The sequence below is a fragment of the Lepus europaeus genome, chromosome 18 (genome assembly GCF_033115175.1).
Source record: "Lepus europaeus isolate LE1 chromosome 18, mLepTim1.pri, whole genome shotgun sequence".
NCBI classification, from domain to species: Eukaryota; Metazoa; Chordata; class Mammalia; order Lagomorpha; family Leporidae; genus Lepus; species Lepus europaeus.
The window spans coordinates 12,590,613-12,615,893 of record NC_084844.1 but is presented as its reverse complement, the minus strand read 5'-3'; the positions used below and the strand labels follow the sequence as shown (position 1 = coordinate 12,615,893).

The window sequence follows — 25,281 nt, the reverse complement described above, 5'->3', positions numbered from 1 at the left end:
CCCCTCACTCCTCTGCAGGGGCCAGGCCCCTACTCCTGGGAGCAAAGGGGCTCACCAGTGATGCACTAGGGTCGCTGACTCTAAGGGCTGCTTAAGGCAGATGGAAACGTATGTGATTTCTTTCTTTCTCTCTCTCTCCCTCCCTCCCTCTCCCTCCCTCTCTCTCCTTCTCTCTCTCTCTCTCTCACTCACTCACTTCCAAGCCCTGAGGACAAGACGTGTTGCACACCCAGAGACAGGCTATCCTATCACAGGATGGAAACAGAAGGAAGGATTTCAATGGCACCTTTCCTTGCTGTCACTTCTGTGTGACCATCTCCATGTAAATGCTTGAATGGCAAAAGCAATGCTCATTAACCAGCTTTTTTTTTTTTTTTAAGATTTATTTATTTATTTGAAAGTCAGAGTTACACAGAGAGAGGAGAGGCAGAGAGAGAGAGGGAGAGAGGGAGGGAGAGAGAGAGATCTTCCATCTGATGGTTCACTTTCCAACTGGCCGCAATGGCTGGAGTGGCGCCGATCCGAAGCCAGGAGCAAGGAGCCAGGAGCAAGGAGCCAGAAGCCTCCTCCGGGTCTCCCATGTAGGTGCAGGGGGTCCAAGGACTTGGGCCATCTTCTACTGCTTTCCCAGGCCATAGCAGGGAGCTGGATCAGAAGTGGAGCTGCTGGGTCTCAAACCAGCGTCCATAAGGGATGCCGACGCTTCAGGCCAGGGTGTTAACCCACTGCGCCACAGCGCTGGCCCCAATCAGCTTTCTACATGTAGAAAATCATTATGAATATTTTTTATTCAACTTCAATAATAACTGGTGGTCAGGAGAAAAAAGTGAGAAAACTCAGAGAACCAAAAATAAATAATAAAAGCCCCCCAGACTTACCACTTGGATAAATACTGTGGGCGTGCTGGTGTACCTCCACAAAACGCAGCGTGAGGCATGGGCATTTGGCCTGGCAGCTGCGAATGCCAGGTGGCACTGCCACTCAGACGCCAGCATCCCACACCGGAGTGCCTGGGTTTGGGTCATGACTCCACTCCTGATTCCAGTTTCCTGCTTATGCACACAGGAGGCACCAGGTGATAGTTCAAGTCCTTGAGTCCCTGCCACCCATGTAGGAATGAGCTCCCAGCTTCAGCCACTAGTCATTTGGAGAATGAATCATTAGATGGGAACTCCTCCTTTCTCTCTGCCTCTCTCTCTCTGCCTCTCTCTCTCTCCCCCCCTTTCTCTCTCTCTCCCCCTTTCTCTCTCTCTCTCTCTCTGCCTCTCAAGTAAACAAATAAGCAAGTGTGTCGTTATCAAGGCAGGTGCAGTATTGCATACATTTGAAGCACGAGGACGTTAAGGGACAGGAACAGGCTGTGTGACTTTGGGCAAACCATTTATCCTCTCCAGGCCATATGTCTCTCATCAGTAAATATAGATAATAATATAACTCATAGATTTGATGAGAATTAAATAATATAACCCAGGTGTCTATCACACAGCAAATGCTCGGTAAATGTTAACTTTATTATATCTTGCAATAACGTTCCTTAACCTGCGTCTGCCCTCACCCATATGTCAAACATCTTTTCATGACAACAAATACACTTCTACATTTCCATGGTGAGTAGCTATGTGTTTCTATTACATGTGTGGGTCCTAAGCTACTCTCCCTCTCTCGGCTGCTCTTGTAGATTGCTATCTATTGTCTCCCAAGACAGACAACACTGCAGCAAGCATCCTGAGCCAGCCACCCTGGCTCATCACTCAAGGCTTCTCTTAGGAAAACTGCTGAGAAAGAATGTACCCACACAGTAAGGCAGGAATCGGCTTTTTTAAAAAATGAGCAAAAAGTCAGGATTTCAGGATGTCTCAATAATGAATACATACAAACACAAAATAAAGTACTAGCTTCTTAAATCTTGCATAACTGGAATTAGCACCTCCCAGGAAAATGTTTGTAGATGTATCACTGCTTACGTTCTAAAAAATCAGTGATTCACCAAGTGCCACCCCAAACATCCCTAACCTCTCAAGCTCTCAAGTGTTCTCTTGTTAAGCAGACTCAGAGTGGGTTTCTCCAATCATACATGCAATGCACGCACATCTAACTGGTAGGCAGTTTCAGTCTGATCCTGAATTTTACAGTTGCCAAGGAACTGTAAGTACACACACATCTGACACGCTGGACCTAAAACAGGGCTTCTCCACGTCTGGTCCACCGACTGCCAGAGTCAATGCGGATTCTTGAGACCCATCTAGACATGGTGCATTAGAATCTTATATGGTGGGGATATTTTTGTTTGTTTGTTTTTGAAAGGCAGGGGTGGGGAAAAAAGAAAAAGTGGGGTGGGTGCTCCCATTTGGTGGTTCAGTACACAAATGCTCCCAAGAACCAGAGCCAGCCCCAAGAGGAAAAAACTCAATCCAAGTCTTCCACATGGGCAGCAGGATCTCGGTGACTTGAGCCATCACTGCTGCCCCCACACACTCCCCCCACCCCCCTTCAAGATCTGCAAGAAGCTGGAATCAGGAGTGGAACCCAGGCACACTGACGGGGGTGTCCTAAGCAGCATCTTAACTGCTAGGCTAAACCCCCACCCCTGGAGATACTTAAAAAATTGTTTGAAAGGCAGAGTTACAGAAAGAGGGAGGGAGAGAGAGAGAGAGAGAGAGAGAGAATCGTCCATCTGCTGGTTCACTCCCCAAGTGGCTGCAATGGCCAGGTTGGCCCTAGCTGAAGCCAGGAGCTTCTGGGTCTTCCATGTGGGTGCAGGGGCCCAAATACCTGGGCCATCTTCTGCCACTTTCCCAGGCACATTAGCAGTGAAGTGTATTGGAAGTGGAGCAGCCAAGACCCATATGGAACTCTGGTGCTGCAGGTGGCAGCTTAACTAGGATGCATTTGTAAATGAGGCCCCTGGGAGACTCATAGACAGCAGAGCAGGACAGGTACAATCCCCGCATGATCATTAGTGGTGACTGACAGCCCACCACCACCCCTACAATCTGCCCAGCTGGCTAGCCCTAGGAGGTAGCCTCTTGCTTCTCTACATTTCCAATTCAATGGAACAAAAGCAGGAGATGCCTATTATGTGTTAGATCTCAGGGCCATTTAGGAAACTGTCTTGCTCCCATTCCCGAGGAACTGCTCTTTCCTCTCCCCCACACTTTTCTTTTTCTTTTTCTTTATTTGAGAGGTAGAGAGACAGAGACATAGACAAGGAGCTCCCACCCACTACTTCATTCCCCAAATGTCTGAGGTGGCTGGGACCAGGTCCAGGCCAAAACCACAAGTGGGATCTTAATCCAGGTTTCCCCAATTACTTGAGCCATCACCACCGTCTCCCAAGGTCCGCAGGGGTAGGAAACTGGACAGGAGCCAGAAATGGAAGTCAGACCCGGGCACTCCGATGAGTGCCGATGAGTGTCTTAACTGCTAGGCTAGATGTCCACTCCCTCAAAAAGCTACTTTTAAAGAGAAAATCTACCATCTGGGTTTTGGGCAATATTGCCAGGTGTCAGACATAATCCATTAGATGGTATTTTTCTTATTTGAAGAAATATCTAGTGGCCATTATAAGACAGTCTGTGTAATACATACAAAACAGCAATAGTATGGCTCTACTGCTGTTTTAAGAACTTTATATCTAACAGTTGATGTAATTCCTTTATGATTTATTTATTAATTTGAAAGTCAGAGTTACAGGGCCAGTGCTGTGGCGTAGTGGGTAAATACATCACCTTCAGTGCCAGCATCCCATATGGGTGCCGGTTCAAGTCCCAGCAGCTCTACTTTTGATCCAGCTCTCTGATATGGCCTGGGAAAGCAGTGGAAGATGGCCCAAGTGCTCGGGCCCCTGCACCTATGTGGGAGACCTGGAAGAAGCTCCTGGCTCCTGGCTTCAGATTGGCGCAGCTCCAGCCATTGTGGCCAATTGGGCAGTGAACCACCCGATGGAAGACCTACCCCCCTCTCTCTTTCTCTCTCTCTCTCTCTGCCTAACTCTGACTTTCAAATAAATAAATAAATCTTTAAAAAAAAGAAGTTATACAGCGGGGGTGGTGGAGAGGAAGAGAGAGAGAGACAGAGAGAGAGACAGTTCACTCCCCAGTTGGCCTCAATGGCCAGAGCTACACCAATCTGAAGCTAGGATTTTCTTCCATGTCTGCCACACAGGTGCAGGAGCCCAAGGACTTGGGCTATCTTCTATCGCTTTCCAAGGCCATAGCAGAGAGCTAGATTGGAAGTGGAGCAGCTGGGTCTTGAACCGGCGCCCATATGGGATGCCGGCGCTTCAGGCCAAGGCGCCAACTTGCTGCACCACAGCACTGGCCCCAAGTTGATGTAATTCCTTGAGAATCCAATGTGGCTAGTGTAACACACACACACACACACACACACACCTGGCCATAAGGAGTCAAACAACTGGTCTCAAATCACAAAAGTGGAAGTGGCAGAGCTGGAACTTGAAGATGAGCAGCCTGGGTCCAGAGTCATTCTCATACCACCAGACTAGACCACTGCTCTAAGGCTCAATGCCCACCCCCGGCTGGCTCCCACTGAGGTCAAAATAGTCTCCTGTGAATCTCAACTTCTGGAGGATCAATAACAATTCCCTCTTCATTATCAACTCCTCCCAATCTCCTGAGTGACCACAGAGCAGGGGTCAGGCAGTTTGGAACTGGAGTGAATTCTACCAGCACTGAGGATGCTCAACGATCAACTCTAGAATGAAATATTTGTGGGTTTAAGATGTGTTATTTTTGCCAAAGTTGAGGGAACTTGGAGAGAATCACTACAAGAATAAATACATACAACATATCCTTTTTCTTTCCTACTCACATTCTGTAATCATATACAATCATAAATCCACTCTTTGTTAGAAATAAGTGGGAAATTATTGGTTTCTTCCTGTGATTCACTAAGGAGAAAATGCTTGAAGAAACATACACAGACTGGGTCTTCAAAGAGTTCATGGAAACACATATTATGAAAAAAAAAAAACTATGCATGCATTTCAAAGGATGTTTGCACCAAAATAAACCCATCTTTGAATTCCGTTTTCCACACTCAGTCCCCTTGTACAATCAGCACTGTCTTCCACACTGTTGGGCTCCCTGCCTCGATCTGTGTTACTGTGTAATGTGGTGCCTGTGGGTTCAAATTCTGGGTTGGAACCCCCCCACTCAGCTGCTATTTCCCTCAAATAACTTCTCCAGGCATCAATATCGTTCTCTGAAAAACAGAGAAAACAAGAGCACCTAATCATGAGGGTTACTGTAAGGATTAAACAATTCCATAAAGCGCCGACGTGGCATAGGGCAGGAAGGGTTCAGTTTACCATCTCTAGGCCCAATTAAAGCTTATCAAAATAATTGATTTCTTACTTTATTCAATAAACAAATTATGTCTGGCCACCGTGGAGGTCTAGGAGATATTCAAGGCTTCACTCAAGGACAATAAACAAGCTGGGCAACCATATGTCCAGGTCTGCCTGGGCAGCCCCATTTTACGCCTGTTGTCTCAACTTAATAATTAATGCCTCTCCTCCATTCACTCTCTCAAGTGTGCTGGGTTGGGTGATGAATTCTGTCCTCCACCCTAGTGATAAGACACCTGAACAAAAGCTGGACTACCTGGCAGGGCACAGCAGGTGCAGCAGTGGTGCAAACCAGCATCACGTGGGGGTGGGGGTGGGCTTCCCCCTGCAAGGGTCCAGAGGGCACTTGGGGGAGGTGGCCACTCGGCTGGGGCTTAAGGAGGAAGCAGAGGATGCCAAGGCGGGGACGCTGCAGTCTCAGAGGACGGGGGCAGCAGTCTACTCTTTCTCTCTGTTCTCCCAGAAGAGAGTACACAGTCATACCCAACAGTGCAAAGGGACAGGTGGATGGTTTATGGCTGGTTTTTACTGAAGTGTTTGGGACAGAGATGGAAAATATTTGGAGATTAAATAAGTACGTAAAGGCCCACAAAGTAAAAATTTTCAGTTCATCCCAGCATGAGTTGCTTTTATCTGATCAACATTCAAAATTCAGCAAGAAACAGAAATAGCAAAGCCCTAAATTTCTAAAGCTGGACATTTTAAACTCATTTTCTGACTATTGTTCCAGACAGAGCAGTGGCTTTTACGCTCTCTTCCTGTTTGACAGCCTCTGGCCGCCAGACCCTCATTTTTCACCTGGCCTCGAGGTTTCCATGCAGCCTTCTATCTGCCACGTGACCAGGGGCTCTTTCTTAGCTCAGGTTCCAAGCCAGGGGATTCTTGGCCGGTGGCCCAGACGCTTCTGCTGGGGAACTGAACAGCAGGTTTCTTTCTTCTTATTTCTTAACATCGACCTCCGCAAAGAACAATGGGCCCCTTTTGGTTGCCTTGAAAGAAATCAGATTTTGTGAACTCAACGTGGTCCTGTTAGAAACAACCAGACCCCAAGTGCCTGTGAACTGAAGCCAGTCCTATATGCCTTGCTCGTGGCACCCTGGAAGCAATGCTGTTGAAAGATTTTACTTTGTCCTGAAAACATCATTATCTGAAAACGGACGGGAGGGGAAGAGGACCGCATGAAAAGACCATGTGAGAATTACTGTTCCACAGGGCCGACACCGAGTGAGAAGTGCAAGGGTGCCTCTCCGATCACTGAATAATTTAGATGATGGTTCACTTACGATTTTGTTCTATGAAGTGTTTTTTAAAGGCAGATTTTGATGTTTTTACGGGTGTCTTCTGTTCAGATCTCAAATCCTATCGAGTCAGTGGTAATTTCTTCCAGCCACAAGAGACACACCTAAGATTCACTGCGGTGAGAGTCCCACCCTCTTTTCCCAGGAAAACCAACAGCGCAGGCCTGGTACTCGCAATTCATTCTGCCCACGGCATGGCTGGCCCACAGCGTGGCTAGCCCACGGCATTTCTCCTCTTTCTCTTACAGTTCCATCATTTCACCCCTTCAAACTCACAGCTATTTAATTTTGACAAACTTCCCACAACTAATTGATATACTCAATTCAGTTAATGGATCAATTAAGATCTCTTCCAGGTTCACTGTTGGTTTTATCTCTGTAGGAAAGAAAACTGCCCCATCAACCTCTAACCTTCAGTACCAGGCCTGAAAATAAGAACCCGAAGGCAATTTATTTTTAATAAGATAGCCGGGTGCATATCACTACACAAAGCCTCTCTAGAAAAGTTACTCAGAAAACAGAGTAATTAAATTTTGCTTGAAAGTACATTTTTTGCCAATAGCAATCTATGTTTGATAAAACTTTTGGCTTTGGAAAGATATTTTTCTTAAAGTACTACAAGTTGCACCATGAATAAAATACATAAAGAGAGCATCTATTGACATCAAAAAAAAGTCAATGATGTGACAGTCATTTTTAATAAATCAGAAAACAAATAGAGCTTAATAAAGCTGGGAAGATGATGATCTTTGGGCTGGTGTCAGGCAGATTTATAGTGATCACATTCTGAAGAATAAAGCAAACTTCAATATCTCAGTCATTATATGGGTACATACTGAATAACACACGTGTCCCCTTTCCTATTTCTCTAACTACTCACCAAAGACAACAGTTACCTACTTCCAATGTTTTCTGCATACAAGTGAAAAGAAAATTAAAGTTGTATTACTGTCAATGATCATTCATAACAACAGAAAAAGCCATGGCTCAGATAACATTAAATGGTGCATAATAAATCATTTATGCTAGGCTTTGGCACGCATGTAATGCTTCTGCTTAAATAAGGGAGTGTGCGATAATCGGGGGGCATTAAACATTCATAAGCCTGTTTTCTCTGTGGACATACATCGAATAAAATCAATTGTCTGTCAAAGAGAATCATATTCATTTTAAGAAATATTTATTGAGCATTTACGATTATGTGGGACTTACACTCCAGGTACCACTCCAGGGTATGTAAAGAGGTAACCTACCAGCAGAAGTGAATAGAACATCTTCTAAGAAGTGAGAAGATAAAGGTAGAGGAAAACCAGGAAGGAGAAGCAGGTTAGTGATTAACAGCACAAATCTTGCATCAAATATATCTAAGATGCAGTTTCTTCTGATGAAATGGGATTAAATGAGCTCATGCGTGTAAAGCGCTTAGTCCACGTCTCAGGTCATTGACTCACACCCTCTCCTCTGTCTCCTCCTCCTGCATTAGGCTTTCTCAGCGAGCAAGACGAGTAAACCTTTCTCCCCCGCCTGTAGGACGTATCTAATGCCAAGAACTATTATCCCAACTGTCTTGCTCAATAGCTCCTGGAATCCAATATAACACTGAATCCGGGGACTTTCCATAAAATCCACCCTTCTGATTCTAGCTGATCCTCCCTGCGGGCCTCAGGAAAAATCCACTTTCACAGGCAACTATCTATTCTAGGAGCATCAAGACACAAAGATAAATACTGCTTTTAAAACATGAATTCCCCCATCTCTCCTTATGTGTGAGATGCATTTGTTTCCTATAAAAGAGGGTTATGCATAGACCTTTGGGGAGTTGTAGAAATTCCTGCTTTTCAAAACTTGGGCCCAAGCAGATTTTTACATCCTTTGGTTCTGAAACAGTCTGCAAACATGCTGGTGGGGCTACACAGGCAGATGAAAAATCACATCAATTGGTCTACAATTGGAAGAGGTTTGCAGATTACAATGGAAAAGTGGAAATCAGCGAGAAAACAGAACAGCCACTGGTTGAGTGAACACGTTAACATGTGATCAGCAGCCTTGGAGACCTGGAAGCCCCCACGCCCCAGGAAACCACCCTCATGGTACATCAGGTTCAACTGGCAGACATCAAACCCTCTGCATTCCCACGTTCCCTGCGCGTCCCCCACACTGACTCCTTGCTCCTCTTCTGGTGTCTTCTGGCCCTTGTGCCCTGCCACCGCCTCTCACTCTTCCTTTCTTGCAACGCCTTCTCCTCACCGGGCTAGTTGTTTACAGCCTACCCATTCTTTAAGACCAAATTCAAATGCTCCGTCCTCAATTCCTATTCACTGGCTGCAAACCACGCTGGTCTTACACCGCAAGTGGCACTCACCACCCTTTTCCTCTTTGATTGCAGGAGATTCCCTGGGCTGTTGTAGCCTGCTTTAAAAAAAAAAAAAAAGCACCCATCCCTAAGCACAGGACACAGAAGACGCTCCTTCATAATCTGGGAAACTGAGCCAGTGTTATTGGAATCGTGTTCCTTCTTAATGAACTTCCTTGTGAACACTACGAATTCACTAAACAATAGACAAATGCTTGCTTAAGAAGTCATGACTTCCGACCTACGGAACGAAAGGTGCTGCCTTTACCTTTAGGTGGCTAGTTTGTTTTACCAAGTATAAAGCACAGCAGTGCCCAAAGGGGCAAGTCACCACTTCGTGTCTCTGGTTTCATACTAGTATGACTCAGTCATTGTTTCTTCTACGATTCATTCCATGCCCACGTAATGGAGAAAGACTGCCCTGTGTAAAGATAAAGTAATACAAGGATATAATACAGGGGTTGAGTGAAATAAACAAAATCCACAAAAGTCATGCCATGTTTACTGTAGACAAGATCACAGCACCTTCGCTCGTGCTAAATTGTATAATGTCTTTCCATCAAAACCCAAGTCTCTGCAGAAGCACAGCAGGCTGAGTTTTAGCATGAGAGAAAGAATATACAATTGCTGGGTTTGCTGGATATTTTAGGAATGTCTTCAACATTTAAGAATCCCATGATTTCTAAGATCTCTAGGATGCTATCACAGTAAAACAATGAGAAGGCGTGTTTAAGGCACAATGCCAGGCAACAGAGACAGAAAAAGTACATTCCACCATGGAGTCACAGTCAATGGACTTTGCCTATGATCTCCTGCAAGCCATACTGTGAGACACAGAGTAGCACTTGCTCTCTGCCTTAAGAATCTCAGGATCCAATAAAGGCATCAAACACTAGGCAATCCTAACAGATCTACACCAGAAAACCCCAGAAGTTATGGTACTACTGCCTGGACAGAAGCAGAGGCTAACATCCACCCTAAAGAGGTATGAGGCAGTAGCCAGGCTGAGGGGCAAGGGGACAGCAGCAGTACAAGGCCAAGAGGTGACCCAGCATGTATTCAACCCTTTCTAGACCATGTAAGTGGCCCAGCAGAGCAGGATGCTGAAGTTGTCAGGAGGCGAACCCTCCCCGCTCCTCCACAGATGTGTGATGCAGATGCCATCACACACTGTCTATCCATCAGACTGTTCCGGGTCAGAGCTGACACACACCTGGAAAAGTGCCTGGCAGAGAGACCACACTCAGGAACAACAGCTACCCCATCATTGTCTTCATCACTCCATTAAGACAGGGACATCAAATTTCCTCGGTTTCCTAAAGGAAAGTTAAAGTAAATCTGTAAACACTGAAGAACCACCTCCCATGGAAGACAACTGTTTGAAAAGCAGAACAAGGAAGACTGGGTAGAGCTCATGGTGCTGGGGAAAACAAAACCCAACATTTACACCTCTGGAAGGAACTACAAAAGGTGAGAGAATCTATTTCAAGATCCCAAAAGGATGCTGTGTGCTGAATGGCTTGTGGACATTTGTCACCAATATAAACGAGACCAAGTGCACTCAGAGACAGAGGCCCCTTCGGAAACAACCTTCCTACCTACTGTCCTGAACCAGCGAAGCAGCGTCCAGGGCCTCCAGCCCTATGAATAATCTTCAATGAAAACAGAACGCTCACAGATCTTTGCGAGCTTACTGAAGCCTAACACTGTACCTTTCTCCCTTTCTATTTTCAATCCTGTACCCCAAATAGGAAAGCAAAACAAACAAGAAAATCACATAGACTATACCTGACATTCCTTCAAAAACAACTACAAGAAATTCCAAACCCGTTCCTCTACCCTCTCCCAAGCACCACGTAGGAACTGACCATGCACCGGCTCAGCTGCTTCCAAGTCCTGGATTGAGCCAAGCGCTGGAAAGCTGAGGATCTTCACTATCTATCCTGTCCAGACGACCAGCCTGGGCTTTGAGACTTTCCATGAAGACACGTAGAGGAAAGACACAGCAAATAAGCGTTCCTTATCTCTTAAACGTGACCTTTGGCTATGGCTCCCGAACCGATTCAGTCCAACAGCATCCTTCCCACCTTTTTATCCCTGTTCCCAGCTGCCACAGACAAGTTCCTCACCCAGTCCACAGCTCCCCACCACTCCTGGGGACCTCACGAGAGCAGGGCCATGGCTGCTGAGCTCCCATCAGAGAATATGCTAGCAGTGCCACAAGGAAACAGGGTGCAGATCTTGGGGGGCGGCAACTAAGAGTCCTAGGCTCAACTGTGCTTCTGGCAACCCATGCCCGAGTGCTGAAAGGGAGCTCCCATCAATTAGGGGCAGGCTTGTTTCAATCAGCACCACTCCTGACGCCCACCCCCACACCCCCCACCAGCGGGAAAGGATCTGGTGATGAGCAGAGCTGGGCAGCGTTGGAAGCCTGCCCTGCCGACTTGGAAGTCAAGCCCTGTGGTGTTTTGAGTGCAAAGGTTCGTTTCAAAGAACAGCTTCTATGCTACTTCAGAGTGACACGAAACAATCCTCACCCTACCTACAAACATAAATTATAATTTCACAGTTTTTGAATTGTCTTCAAAGGTATCCTGGCTGTCACCATTATAATTTTGGTATAAATTTGGGGAATGGAAAAAAAATAAAGCCAGAGCTAAACAAGAGACATACAAACAACGGGCAAAGGTTAGAAGGAGTTAAGCAGTCAGAGGCTACAAGAAATAATTATTTATCCCAGCTCTCTAAAAGAATAATTGCAACAAACTTGCTTAGTGTACTTCTGGGCTCATGAGCAAGTTTATGCTTACTATAAATATATCTATAATCCTTTTCTGTTCCCAACTACTTGAGAAAAGGCTAAAAAAAATTCTCTGAAACATTTTTGGTGCTGGCCTCGAATGAATTGTTATTAGCATTTGGGACACAATTAACTCAGTTGTCTGTCAATATCCTTCAGTGTACCCCCTGGATAATTTGCACGTACAACACAACACAGCATTGAACTCAATAAAAGCAGCTCTGCTCTACAGATGACAATGAGCACAAGAAGTCCTTAGAACCGCCAACGTTTCAGAGCCACGTGGCCAAGGCAGGGTTTTTCTATAAATGAGATGAGGCCTTCGTCTGGCCAATTCTACGTCTACTGAGAGAGGCCTGTCAGTACATGATGTGACATATTCCTAAGGAGACAGAAAAACTCATTTTCTCTGTATCAAATCCGGGTCTGAATGTGCCAAGAAACTGTGACAAATTTTCTTAAAGAAGCTTGCAGCAGATTACAAAATCATGTATAAATTTATCATTCTCACTGGGTTCAGGTTTTCAGAGAATTAAAGTGAGGCAAGCCTGGACGGTTAGTGATGAAAAGTTGGTGTCACCCTAGAATTTTTCTGAGGAGTTCTTTGTTGACAGCTATCTTGAATTTCACTTTTAAAGTAACATTTTAAATTTACTTGGCTCTTTCCAATTTTGGGGAAAATGACACATGTGGAGAAAAATAAAATTTTGCACTAAATTTCCCAACAACTCGCTGTCGGCTTTAAGATGAGCTGAGCAAAGATGTAATCAGCTGATCCAGTGTGAGGGTGACCAGAACCAGGCTGAAGTCTTTACTAACTACAAAGGTCAGCCTTGTTTCCTTATTCACCAAGGGGGAATGCTTCCTTCACAGTGGTTTCTCGTCTTTTTGTTTGTTTGTTTGTTTTTTAAGGTACTCTCATCCTAGTAGCCCTTAAATCTTTCCAACTCTTCAGATTGACACAATGTATGTAGCTATGGAAATGAATCAGGACACACTTGTTAGTGTGAAAATATGAGAGGCTTTTCCTCCGTGGGAGTGGGGCCACTGGGACTGCGACCACGAAATGAGTCATCCATGAAGCCATCTTGTAGTTATCTGAGCAAAGCAAAAATGCCGACATCACTCTGGGGGTAAAAGACACAAATTTAAAAGAATTAGTAAAAAAACACATGTACTGTTGTACTGTTGTGTATGCTGACCGGTGAATGAATGACGAATGGAAGGAACAGACGAAGACCAATAACACTATAGTTCCATGAACTATCCAAGTTGCTGCCAGAGAGGCCAGCATTGTGGCATAGTGGGAAGAGCCACCGACTGATACGAGCTTCCCACGTCAGTAGCGGTTCAAGTCCTGGCTGCTCCTTTTTTTTTTTTTTTTAGATTTATTTGAGAGGCAGAGTTACAGACAGAGAGAGGGAGAGACAGAGACAGAGGTCTTCCACCCACTGATTTACTCCCCAAATGGCAGTAATGACCAGAGCTGAGCCAATCCAAAGCCAGCAGCTTCTTCCAGTTCTCCCACGTGGGTGCAGGAATCCAAGCGCTTGGACCACCTTCCACTGCTTTCCCAGGCCATTAACAGAAAGCAGGAATGGAAGTGGAACAGCCAGTACACAAACCAGTGCCATATGGGATGCCGGCATCACAGGCAGAGGTTTAACCTATCACGCCACAGCACCAGCCAGTGTGAAAAGCAATGTAGTTGTTTCTGTTTTATTTTTCTTAATATTATATAAACTTCAGGCTTGAATCCTGAAGAAAGGAGTGGGTAGACTGTACTAGATAGGTTACCATCTATTCATGCATACATCTGTTAATTACTATGTGCAAAGAATATTCCAGAGCATGAACAAACTTGGTTTCTTGTTCATTTTGCACCAGTTAGCCCAAAGCATCAGTTAAGCAACCAGTCAAGTCCACCTAGGACCCATGAAGGGCATGGATTATTCAGTTCCAGGCAAGTTCCACTGTACTCTGGGGAATCATTGCTTAAATTTAGTCCTCAAGAAATCTAAGACTCTCGTCCAGGGAAATCTTCAGTGTGACAAATCCCAACCCAACACAAACTTCGGTGGGCATTGGCCTAGCAGTTAAGATGCCCCTTGGGATGCTGGAGTTCATATCAGAGTATATGGGTGAGATTCTAGCCTTTCCCGGGCAAATGGAATTCCTAGCTTCTGGCTTCAGCCTGGCCAGCTCTGGCTACTGCAAGGATTTGGGAAGTGAACCAGTGTGTGAGGGAGACTTCTTTCTCTCAAATAATTAAAAAAAAAAAAAAAGTGTGTGCACACCCAGTGCAAATAGTTAGATGAACACTTGACACAAACAAGTACATTTTAATAAATTTCTTCTCAAAATGCTCAAGAGACCTAATTATAAAACTGTAAAATATTAAATGAACAAAACACAAGATAATTAGGGTATAATTACCATATAATTCTGAATAACATCATCACACTGATTCTTTTTTGTCTTTTCATCAGAATAGCTCAATAAGGAAACAGTCTCATTCTGCTGTCCACTTGGCACTTCCAGAGTACCATTTAAAATCTAGACCGGGCTCTTCTTCCAAGCTAGCATAATACATACTGTTTTCTGCGCGGCACAGCATTTGATGTGTCTTTTAAAAAATTATTTTTATTTTTTGAAAAGGCAGAGTGAAAAGGAGAGAAGAGGCAGAGAAAGAGAGTGATCTTCCATCCACTGGTTCACTCCTAAGATGCCCACAACCAGGGCTTAGCCAGGCCAAAGTCAAAACCTAAGAACTCCATGCTGGCCTCCCACATGGGTGGCAGGAATCCAAGCACTCAGGCCATCATCTGCTGCCTCCCAGGTACACTGCTGCAAGTTAGATCACAAGTCGAGGAGCCAGGACTTGAACCAGGTGCTCCAATACAGGATGCACCATCCCAAGCAGCAGCTTACCCAGCTGTGCCACAATGCCCACCCTGTGGTATGTCTTTAAATTATGCTGTTTCCTTTAATAGGAGTTCATGATGACCATCACCTACCAAGTACATGCCATGAATCAGGTATAATAGTAAGAACTTCAATGTACAATGTCTCTTATTTGATAAGCACAAATCCTTATGATAAAGATCACATTATAATTTCCATTTTATAGAGGAGAAAATGCTGCTAGGAAAAATACCTTGTCCAAAATTCACAGCTAATAAACAGTAGAGCCAGTATTCAACGCTGTTCTAGTTCCAAAGTCCTACAGGCATTCTATCTTCCTTAATTAACACATTTTCTATGTAAAGATCATCATAATGAATTCTGTTTTTAAAGATGCATTTATTAGAAAGGCACAACAACAGATAGGGGGGGGGGAGAGCGAGCGAGCGAGCGAGAGCCCTTCCATCTATTGTTTCATTCCCCAAATGATTACAACCTCCAGGTTTTACACAGGACAAAATCAGGAGCCAGGAACTCCATTCTGGTCACCTCTATGGGTGGCCATCATCCACTTTCTTCCAGGAATACTAGCAAGGAGCTGGGTTAGAAGCAGAATTTGAACTGCCACCCTAATATGAGATGCTGGCATTACAAGTGGCGGCCCAATCCACTACACCAGAATACCAAGCCCCATCATAATGCACTCTGAATCTAAATATAAAACTATATTATTTATGACTTAGATTTGTTTGTGCCTCTGCAACTTCTCTTATGGCAGATCTTATTATTCGTAGTAATTGAAGGCTGGCTTTGCATCTACAGCCATAGCATTAGTGACAATAAAAAAAGTGTAACAGCAGGCCAGCGCCGTGGCTTAACAGGCTAATCCTCCGCCTTGCGGCGTAGGCACACCGGGTTCTAGTCCTGGTTGGGGCGCCAGATTCTATCCCGGTTGCCCCTCTTCCAGGCCAGCTCTCTGCTATGGCCTGGGAAGGCAGTGGAGGATGGCCCAAGTGCTTGGGCCCTGCACCCGCATGGGAGACCAGGAGAAGCACCTGGCTCCTGGATTCTTATCAGCGCGATGTGCCAGCTGCAGCGGCCATTGGAGAGTGAACCAATGGCAAAAAGGAAGACCTTTCTCTCTGTCTCTCTCTCTCTCACTATCCACTCTGCCTGTCAAAAAATACAAAATAAAATAAAAATAAGTAAAAGAAAAAAAGTGTAACAGCAGGAACAAGTTAGATGCAAGAGGAAAAAGTCTACAGTAGCTCAGCACCTCTCTCTCTTCCAGCAGGTTAGGCTGATCCTCAAGAGGCACAAACACAGCAGACTGGGGAGGTGCGGGGAGGGCGAGGAGCTTGCTGGCTGGGAACCCCTTCAATTCCTAGCAACCCTGCCCCACAAAGTCTCTTTACAAAGAGGAGATTTCTGGACCCAAGAGCGTTCAGCTTCAGCTTTACTGTTACACCACAGCAACCATTTCCAGGACCTTTGAACCTTAAGATATCCACCTATGTGGGGCTTTGTTATATGATTAATACTGGTTCCCTTTTTTTTTTTTTTTTTTTGAAAAGTTGGACAATACAGGAAATGATAAAAGAAAAAAAGTCTTGCAGCATCTCATCACTTACCCCCTCACTGATCAGGTTTTTCCTATATGTAGGGTTCTTTTCCTCAAAATAAGAAGATCGCTGTAATCATACTGTGACTATAATTTACCTTCTTTCTTACAAGGGGCATACACGTATTCTCAGGAGAATTTCCCCGTATCCATACTAAGCAGTATTTGAAAGAACGCTGAACGGACTTCTTGAGTACACAGTAGCCATCATCACTGAACGATTTCCCACAAAACTAAACATAAAGGAGGATTCTGATTTCTTTCTTTTATTTGTAATAACAGCAGCAACAACAACAACAACAACAAAAATAGGCAGGTCTATTGTACCAAAAAAAAAAAAACAACCCTCCCTTAAGGTTGATTCTCAGAAGCAGATTTCCAAGGTCAGAGGTGAAACTGGCTCTCCAAAGTCAAAATGATGATGATGGTGGTCGCAATCATGGCAATGGCGAAGAATTTCCTACAGGAGAGGCCCAGAGGCAGACAGACAAGCACCTGTGCACCGACCCTACACTGAAACGTGGTGGTGGGAGCGCAGACCCCAACACAGACCCCAGCAGCCAAAGCAGCAGCACCTCGGGAGCTGCACGACCACTGCAGGAGCAGCTGCAGCGCTGACCCTGGGAAGCCTGGACTGGCCAACTCTCCAGGCAAGAGGGGCCTCCGGCTGCCTGCCTTCCATTTGCACTTCTCCAGGTTTTCATTAGCACCTACAGCAGGAGTTTAAAGGATCTGAGTAGGCTGCCTGATTATCACTGAACTAGGGGAAAAAAAAAAAAAAGGTTTGACCTGTAGGAATTTGGAGAACACTGAACACTGCAGCATAAAATATACTTAAATTAATCAGCTTTTTTTTTTTTTTAGAAACACCGAATGAAAAGGGAAGATCATTTCTGTTCTTACTCCTTTTTTCCCCCTCCAGCAAGAAGGGCTGGTAAAACGTAGCACATATAGGAGAGGAGGCATCCCGCTGAGATGCTGCTGAAAATAAGTAGAATATAAACAGCAGCCACTGTAACAATAAAAACTGTCTCTCCCCTGACTACCCTAGGAGAAATAAAGAAATATTACAAAAAGGCAAAAGCATAAATGAAAATTAAATTTCTGCTTAATCATCCTTTTACAGAGAAAAAGATAAGTACTTTATTTTTGTGCAAGGCAATATCATCTTTTAATAGCTAGGGGACACATCACTATCATCCTGCTGCTTCTCAGCTGGAGAAATAGGATTAGTGGCCTAAGAGAGAAGAGCTTAAACTGATTAGTTAAGTAGGCAGTCCTAGGGCAAACAGGCAGGAAAGAGGCACGGGCCCATCTTCTGTGAACCAGTGTCCTAGAGGAAGAAACCTGGGGGACCCTGGCAGGACCCTGGACAGTAACTTACACAAAGCACGTTTTTAATCTTCCATTTCCAATATCAACTCCAAATGACAGAGCTTGGACTCCAGGTGGCTCAAAACATAGCTTATTCCTACAAAGTAGTTTACAACGGCTGCCATTCATTGATGGACACAACTGAAGTCTGACGTGGCAGTAACTTACTACCAGGCATTACAGGAGGGTACTTTGAGAAAGGTCACTGGCATGGTGGCATGGCGGGTCAAGCCAATGCCTGGGACGCCCAATCCACGTAGGCACTGGTTCATGTTCCTGCTGCTCCGCTTCCAAACTAATGAGCCTAGGAAAACAGAAGATGGCCCAAGATCACCTGCATGGGAGATCCAGATGAAGCTTCTAGCTCCGGGCTTTGGCCCATCCCAGCCCCGGCTGTTGCAGTCATTTGCAGAATGAACCAGAAAATGGAAGATCTTTTTCTCTCTCCCCTCCCCAACCTCTGCTTTTCAAATGAATAAATAAATCTCTAGAAAGAAGCTCATGGAAAAACAAAATCAAAATGCGTTGATTTTAGTACAAAAGAAAGTTTGAAATCCACATACAGCTTTCAGAATACACATTTTCCATGGATTTTTTTGAAGATCTTTTGTTAACATGGATTTCAAGAAAAATGCACCAAAAAATAAACTTTTAATTCTATTTTTCCATGAACTTTTTGAAATGCTCTCATATCTACAGCAACAGAGGACATGGAGCCTGCCTGTGGGGAGCACATTTCTACAACTCACGACCCTGTCTAATGGGAAACCTTACCCGTGCATGACTCATAGCAAAAAGAACCAAGATTCTGAATCGTAAGTCCCGGTAAGGAGGACAGAACTTATTTTGGCCATCACTGCAGACCAACTCCTTCATCTTGCAAAATAAACTCTAAATCCAGGGGCACATACTAATTGGAGGACATTGTCTAAGAAACGGAGTGCTCATGCCCATGAACCCAGCCAATAGCTCTTTGGAAAAACAGACGACCCAAACTTATCTGAAAAACTGATGTCTGAAGCATAAGAAATTTTCAGTAGGGTCTACAAGACATGTTCGATAGTGATTCTTACCAGCAAAGAAATAAAGGGCCAGTCTGAACTCAACATTCTAACTTTCTCAGGACAAAGCAGTTCTGAAAGCTGTGAACGCAGCACCGATTAAAAAAAAAAAAGTTCCCTTCCCTGATCAGTGACAACTAACCAAGCACAAAAAAGGAAACCTGTTGAAGCGAAAGGAACACTATGAGAAACAGTGACTGGTTCAGCCCTTGTCCTGACTGTTGATGTACAATGTAATACTTTATCCCTTTTAGTATTTTTTTTGTTCTAGTTAATACTATTGGTTGAGCTATGTAATTAACACACAATTATTCTTAGGTGTTTAAAGTTAACTGAAAAGTGATCTCTGTTAAATATAAGAGTGGGAATAAGAGAGGGAGGAGATATACAATTTGGGACATGCTCAATCGGACTTGCCCCAAATGGTGGAGTTAGAAATGTGCCAGGGGATTCCAATACAATCCCATCAAGGTGGCATGTACCAATGCCATCTCACTAGTCCAAGTGATCAATTTCAGTTCACAATTGATCATACCGATAGGTCTAAGAGTCAAAGGGATCATATAAACAGGACTAGTGTCTGCTAATACTAACTGATAGAATTAAAAAGGGAGAGAACGATCCAACATGGGAAGCGGGATACACAGCAGACTCATAGAATGGCAGATGTCCTAAACAGCACTCTGGCCTCAGAATCAGCCCTTAAGGCATTCAGATCTGGCTGAAGAGCCCATGAGAGTATTTTAGGCATGGAAAGCCAAAACACTCTGGGGGGGGGGGGGGGGGAGAGACTTAAATGAAAGATCTCTGCGAGTGAGATCCCAGTAGAAAGAACGGGCCATCAAAGAAGGCGGCATCTTTCTCTGAAGGGAGGAGAGAACTTCTACTTTGACTATGACCTTGTCTAAATCAGATCGAAGTCGACAAACTCAAAAGGCTTCCATAGCCTTGGCAACTCATGACAAGAGCCTAGGGAGATTTCTGATGCCATAAACAAGAGTGTCAATTTGTTAAGTCAACAACAGGAGTCACTGTGTACTTACTCCTCATGTGGGATCTCTGTCTTTAATGTGTTGTCCAATGTGAATTAATGCTATAACTAGTACTCAAACAGTACTTTACACTTTATGTTCTGTGTGGGTGCAAACTGATGAAATCTTTACTTAATATATACTAAATTGATCTTCTGTATATAAAGATAATTGAAAATGAATCGTGATGTGAATGGAATGGGAGAGGGAGTGGGAGATGGGAGGGGTGCGGGTGGGAGGGAAGTTATGGGTGGGGGCGGAAAGCCACTGTAATCCATAAACTGTCCTTTGGAAATTTATATTTACTAAATAAAAGTTAAAAAAAAAAAAAGTTCCCAGCATTTGAAGATGTTTAGAGAGACTGAAGTGAGAGCCTGAAAAAGCCCACCAGGGATTCAGGACTCAAGAGCAAGCCACGGGGCCCCGACACCACCCTGATGCCTTCATTTCCAAATAGTCTCCTCACTGCTTCCACTGGGGACTCCTCAGCGCTTCTGTAACAGAAGTCAGACGGGAGAGCAAATTCCATTTCTGAGTCAAATGACCCGATTATATCTGCTGTGTAAAGGGATACCTGTCATAAAACTCGGCAGCCAGCCCAAATAGATGGTTACCAAGAGCAATCAGAAAAATTAAGATAAAGATTATGATCAAAGTGCGCCATCAAAACACGGTTAAGCTTCACCAGAATGTGCAGAAAGATCTGCTTGTACTCACTTAATGGAAAGGATTTCAAACGTTAAATCTAGGACATATCCCTTTAACCAGGGGACTTACTAGCCTGATGCAGTCAGGGCTACCCAGCTGTTTAGCAGGTCACAGCGGAAAAACGAAACCGTGTTCACTGCAACCAGGTAGTTGGTCAACGACGAACAGCGACCTTTGAAAGATGAAAATGTCTAACAGGACATTAAAAACGATTGCCGAAGGGCCAAGTAGAAGAAATATTTTTGAAATGAGTGCCTGGATAAAAGTATTTCATCTCTGAACAACCAATATTCTTCATATACCATTCTCTGCCACCCCCTCCTCCAGTATCTAAACCAGTATCACTTAGGAAAAAAAAAAAAAAAAACAAACCACCAGTTTCAAGGTGCTCTTTTTCTTTCCTGATATGCTTTGTCTCCCATTTGCTCTAGAGCTGTCCAGGCGGTCCTACCTCCGTGGTGGAATCAGCATCTAACCAACCTATGGCACTGACCTCAGCTGTGTGCAGAGCCCGAGCCCTGCTCTGAATAGCTGCTCTCACACCCACAGACAGGCCTCTGGGCTTCAGGGAGGCACTGGGGCGTTCCCAAAAAGAAACAGTGGAAAATAATCCAAAACCAAGGGATTAAGGTGCTGCCAGGATGCTATAGCCTGCTCTGAGTTTTACAGCCCTGGCAACCGACAGCTTCCAGATTCTAGAAGCTCACTGCAGCCCTGGAAGCCACAATCATTCTCCACCACTCCCCAAGACCCCCTCCCTATGGGCAGAGTTCACAGGTGTAGGGTGGGCACTGACCTGGCTAGACCAACCAAATCTCTCTTGGGAATTTAAATTGAGACATGTATCTATTAGCACTTGAACTTGAGGGCAGGTATTCTCAGGATGTGAATTTTAGACCCTAACAGCAGGGAAGTGGAAAAAGCCTCACCACTGCCAAGAAGAACACCACCAATGTTTGCAGAGAGAGAAACAGGCCCAGGGCTGGCAGGGAGGTACCTGGGCTCCTGGCACTGCCCAGATCCTGGTGCCAGGCCCCCTCGCAGCCTGGCAGCCTCTCCTGCCCGGTAAATGGTCCTGTGTATCCTCACATAAATTCTACTGTGATAGCTTAAGCTGGTTTAAGTAGGCATTTGTTATTTGTAACCAATAAGATACAGTCATATATTTAATCATTTAAAAGCCGACATCTAATGATGCATAACCCCAGCTTATAATACACGTCCCTTCAGCAGCATGTATGGAAACACTTGCTTCCAATTTCAAAGTCTGGTTTTAACCACAGCCAGTTTTAACCACAGCCATGTGCACAGCGTGGGGGCAAGGAGGGTGCAACACATAGTGAGACAGACACTCTCCCGTCCTCAGTGATAAGCCAGAGTCTTAAAAGTGGGGTAAAAGGCTTTACTTTGAAGTCTTCACATTTAGAAAGAGTCTCTCAGGCTTAAAACACACACCAAGGAAACAACCCCCTACCGTGGTGAGAAAGCCCATTTGGGGCTCAGAAGCAGGGCACCTGCACCAGGCTGGAGTTCAGCTAATGGGCAGCCTCCACGAAAAAGTGGTGCTCGAATACCCCCAGGGGAAGCGGAAGTGGAACTGACACTCCGTGGTTTTCTGGCCGGGAAACTTGGCTGTACTCCTTCAAGCCTACACCCATTTGGTAGTCACTCCATGCACGAGATTCAGTACCAGGTGATTATGACAGTCCCCCACCACACACACACACACACACACACATACATACACACACACCACACACAACGGTAACACACTGTAGCTTGTGACAGGGTGAGCAGAGACCCATGGAAATTTGTAGCACAGAAGACAGAGAAAGCTGTCAGTTCCGCACACTGTGGCGGGGAGGGGATGAGAACAAACCTGACTCAGAACACTTCATGACCTTATTTATAGGGTTCATTTACAACCCTAGTGACTATCAAAGAACTGGCCCCAAACAAACCAATGTTCAGCTTTGCAAAGAGGGCAGATAACAGAGTTTTAAATGCTTTCATTTCATGTTTCTATTTCCTTTAGGAAAGAGGAAAGGAAAATGGACACTCCTGTAATCAGCCCCTGTCTCCACATTTCCTAAAAGCTCACCATCTCCCACGTGAAGGAGTCCGGCTCCTCGCCTGGCGAGCACTGGGCTGGACTGACCACATACACAGCTCACTGAGTCACTCCACTCCTGGGCCCTTCCTCTCACATCAGAAATGCAAGTCACCTACAGAGCACACAATTCTGCTCCTAGGACCACTTCAGAATGAGAAAAGCCAGTTCCCAAAGGGAAAAAAGAAGAGTACTGTTATCACCAACTCATCCCCCCATTGGTAACTGGGCTGTGCTGTAAACAGACTCCCGCCAAACCTGAGAGCCACAGCCCCGAGGACACTGGCCCGAGCTTTAGTTACAATATCTTTTTTCACCACCCATTAGGTGCCCAGCTGCCCACTCTCTCCTGCCCCACCTCCATGTACCGGCCCCTGGGATGGATTTTTTTTTTTTTTAACCTCTGTAACTGAAGAACCCAGGAGGGCCATGTGATAGGGAATGGTGGCGTAAAAAACCCTAAGTTTCCAATTCCAGCAGCCATGGCTCAGTTTTCATGTTTCACACACAGAAGACATTACCGAAGGCCCTAAAAATAAGAGACACGAGAGGCAGCCAGAGAGATACCTAATGCTGAATCAAAGCCGTGCAAGTGAGGAGAGCATCGGCAGCTTGTCTGGGAGCCAGGCCAGATGTTCTTCCATTGGAGGGATGAATTAGCGCTTGTGAGCAGTCAGCAGCCTGGAGAAGGCACAAGAATACAGAAACTAGACAACACGGAGGCCCTGGGAAACCCTCTCCGCCCTGCCAAAGTCCACCCCTGGGCAAACCTCGCAGCCAAACGGTCTGCAAAACATGATTCATCTATCCCATCCATCAGGCCAGAAGAACCAAAAGCCCCAAGGAGAGAGGAAACAGGCGTGACAGCTCTTCTGCAAAACTCTGCTGCCCGGCGGCTTCACATTCGCCAGGACAGGTCCAGCAGCAGGTTTCCCACTTCTCTGCGGAGAAGCCCCCAACTGTCAGACACCGGGTGCGCTCAACCACAGAGCGGAGTAGCAGAAACCCAGCGGGAAGGTAACCGGGACTCCCTTTGAAAACAGAGATCTCAAGACAAAAATGTGATTGCCAAGCTTTACACGAAAGGCAAAAATAAAATATTTATGGCTGCTGCCACAGGTATGAAATAACTTTCTATTAGAGAACTGCCCACTTGAGGTTGGAGGGCTCAGGTTACGACAGAAGAAGGTCACCTGTTACCCCCTCCCCCCCAGGGCTGCTCCTTGGAATGGTAACCTCCACTTGTCAAGTTTGTTTCAATGTCTGCTGTGTTCTGAACACTTCATAAGGAAACTATGAAGCTGTTCATCACAAAGTTGCATTTCAGAACAGAACACAAAATCCTCAACCACACTTCCCACTGCATACATTCTCAGCTAAAAGCTGTACTACAAGTGCTCGCAAAGTATCTATTTTGGAGACCTGGAATTTTTAATGGTATAGTTTTGCTGCTTTTCAACTAAGCTGCTGACTAAAGCTGAGAGTGGTTTTACAATGCCATCATCCACTTGTGGATGACTCATTTGCTAGATTATCCTAACTTCAAGCTGCCCTCCCCCTCTGTTGTTCAACCTGCTCCAAGATAATGCTCCAACTGCCTGTTGTTACAGGCTGAAGGTGTGCAAACCCATTTTAGCACAGGCTGAAACGAAAAGGAAGTGGTGATGTCGACTTCCTGGAATGCATTTCTATAAGAACTAGGCACTGGTTTGTAATTGGCACCCCATTTTCACTTTATCACTATCAATTTTAACATGGTACTTCTAACCTCTTACTGTGTGCTCACTCCAGACCTCCAAGGGTCCTCATGAGCAAACGATTCTTGTGATAATGCTGAGTCATTATTTGCCTTTCCCCCTGAACTGACATTTGCACTGCACTGCAAAAGCAATGGTAGTGAGACAGCAGGAGCCTTGGCATAAATCAAGAAAACAGGTCACATCATGCTAACAGCATCTTCTTCCTACCACGAACTACCAAGTCAGTTTTTACTTTGATTTTTTTAATTCCAGCTTTATTGAAGAAGGCATTGATGAAACATTAAAAATTAATTTTAGGGACAAGTGCTTGGCCTGGTGGTGAAGACGTTGCCTGGAATACTCACATCTCTTATCAGAGTGTTTGGTTTTGAGTCCCAGTTCCCCTCTTCATTCCAGCTTCCAGCTAATCCACACCCGGGGAGTCAGTGGTGATGACTCAAAGCGATTGGGCCCCTGCCACAGACCTGGGAGACCCATTTCCTGGCTGTGATTTCAGTCTCACATTTGGGCAATAAACCAGCAGATGGGAGATTTCTGTCCTCTCTGTTTCTCTCTTTCAAATAAAATGCAAAAATGTCACCCCATATGAACACTGTATTTGACATACAATGCATGAAGCCCCACTCCTTGTGTGACAAATGTACTGAGAAGAGAAGACACTCTTCCTGGAACACTGCTGTTACTTAAAGAACAACCCCACGTCAACGGACAGGTCTCTGGACTCGGATGTTTGGCAGATATCCCCTTGGAAATGAATGAAGTGCAGCTGTCGTTGAAAATAATGGACAGTATTTATTGCCAAGGATAAATTCAAGCTTTCACATGAAAAAGAATTTTTGAAGACTTGCACCTGCCACCATCTTGCTGGCTTCCTAATACTTAAAGGCTCTGTG

At 45.0% G+C, this 25,281-nt stretch overlaps 1 protein-coding gene across 3 annotated transcripts in view; it reads right to left on the bottom strand.

Moving 5' to 3' along the window:
* PRKCA (protein kinase C alpha) overlaps positions 1-25,281 on the bottom strand; it is a 420,895-nt gene that overhangs the window by 351,677 nt on the left and 43,937 nt on the right. The window contains exon 3 of one of the 3 annotated variants that reach the window (XM_062175254.1): positions 6,167-6,357. The exons of the other annotated variants lie outside the window; for them this stretch is intronic. Within the exon in view, the coding sequence (XP_062031238.1) occupies positions 6,167-6,185 (19 nt within the window). The 5' untranslated portion in view covers positions 6,186-6,357. The remainder of the gene's footprint in view (positions 1-6,166; positions 6,358-25,281) is intronic. 3 annotated transcript variants of the gene reach the window in all.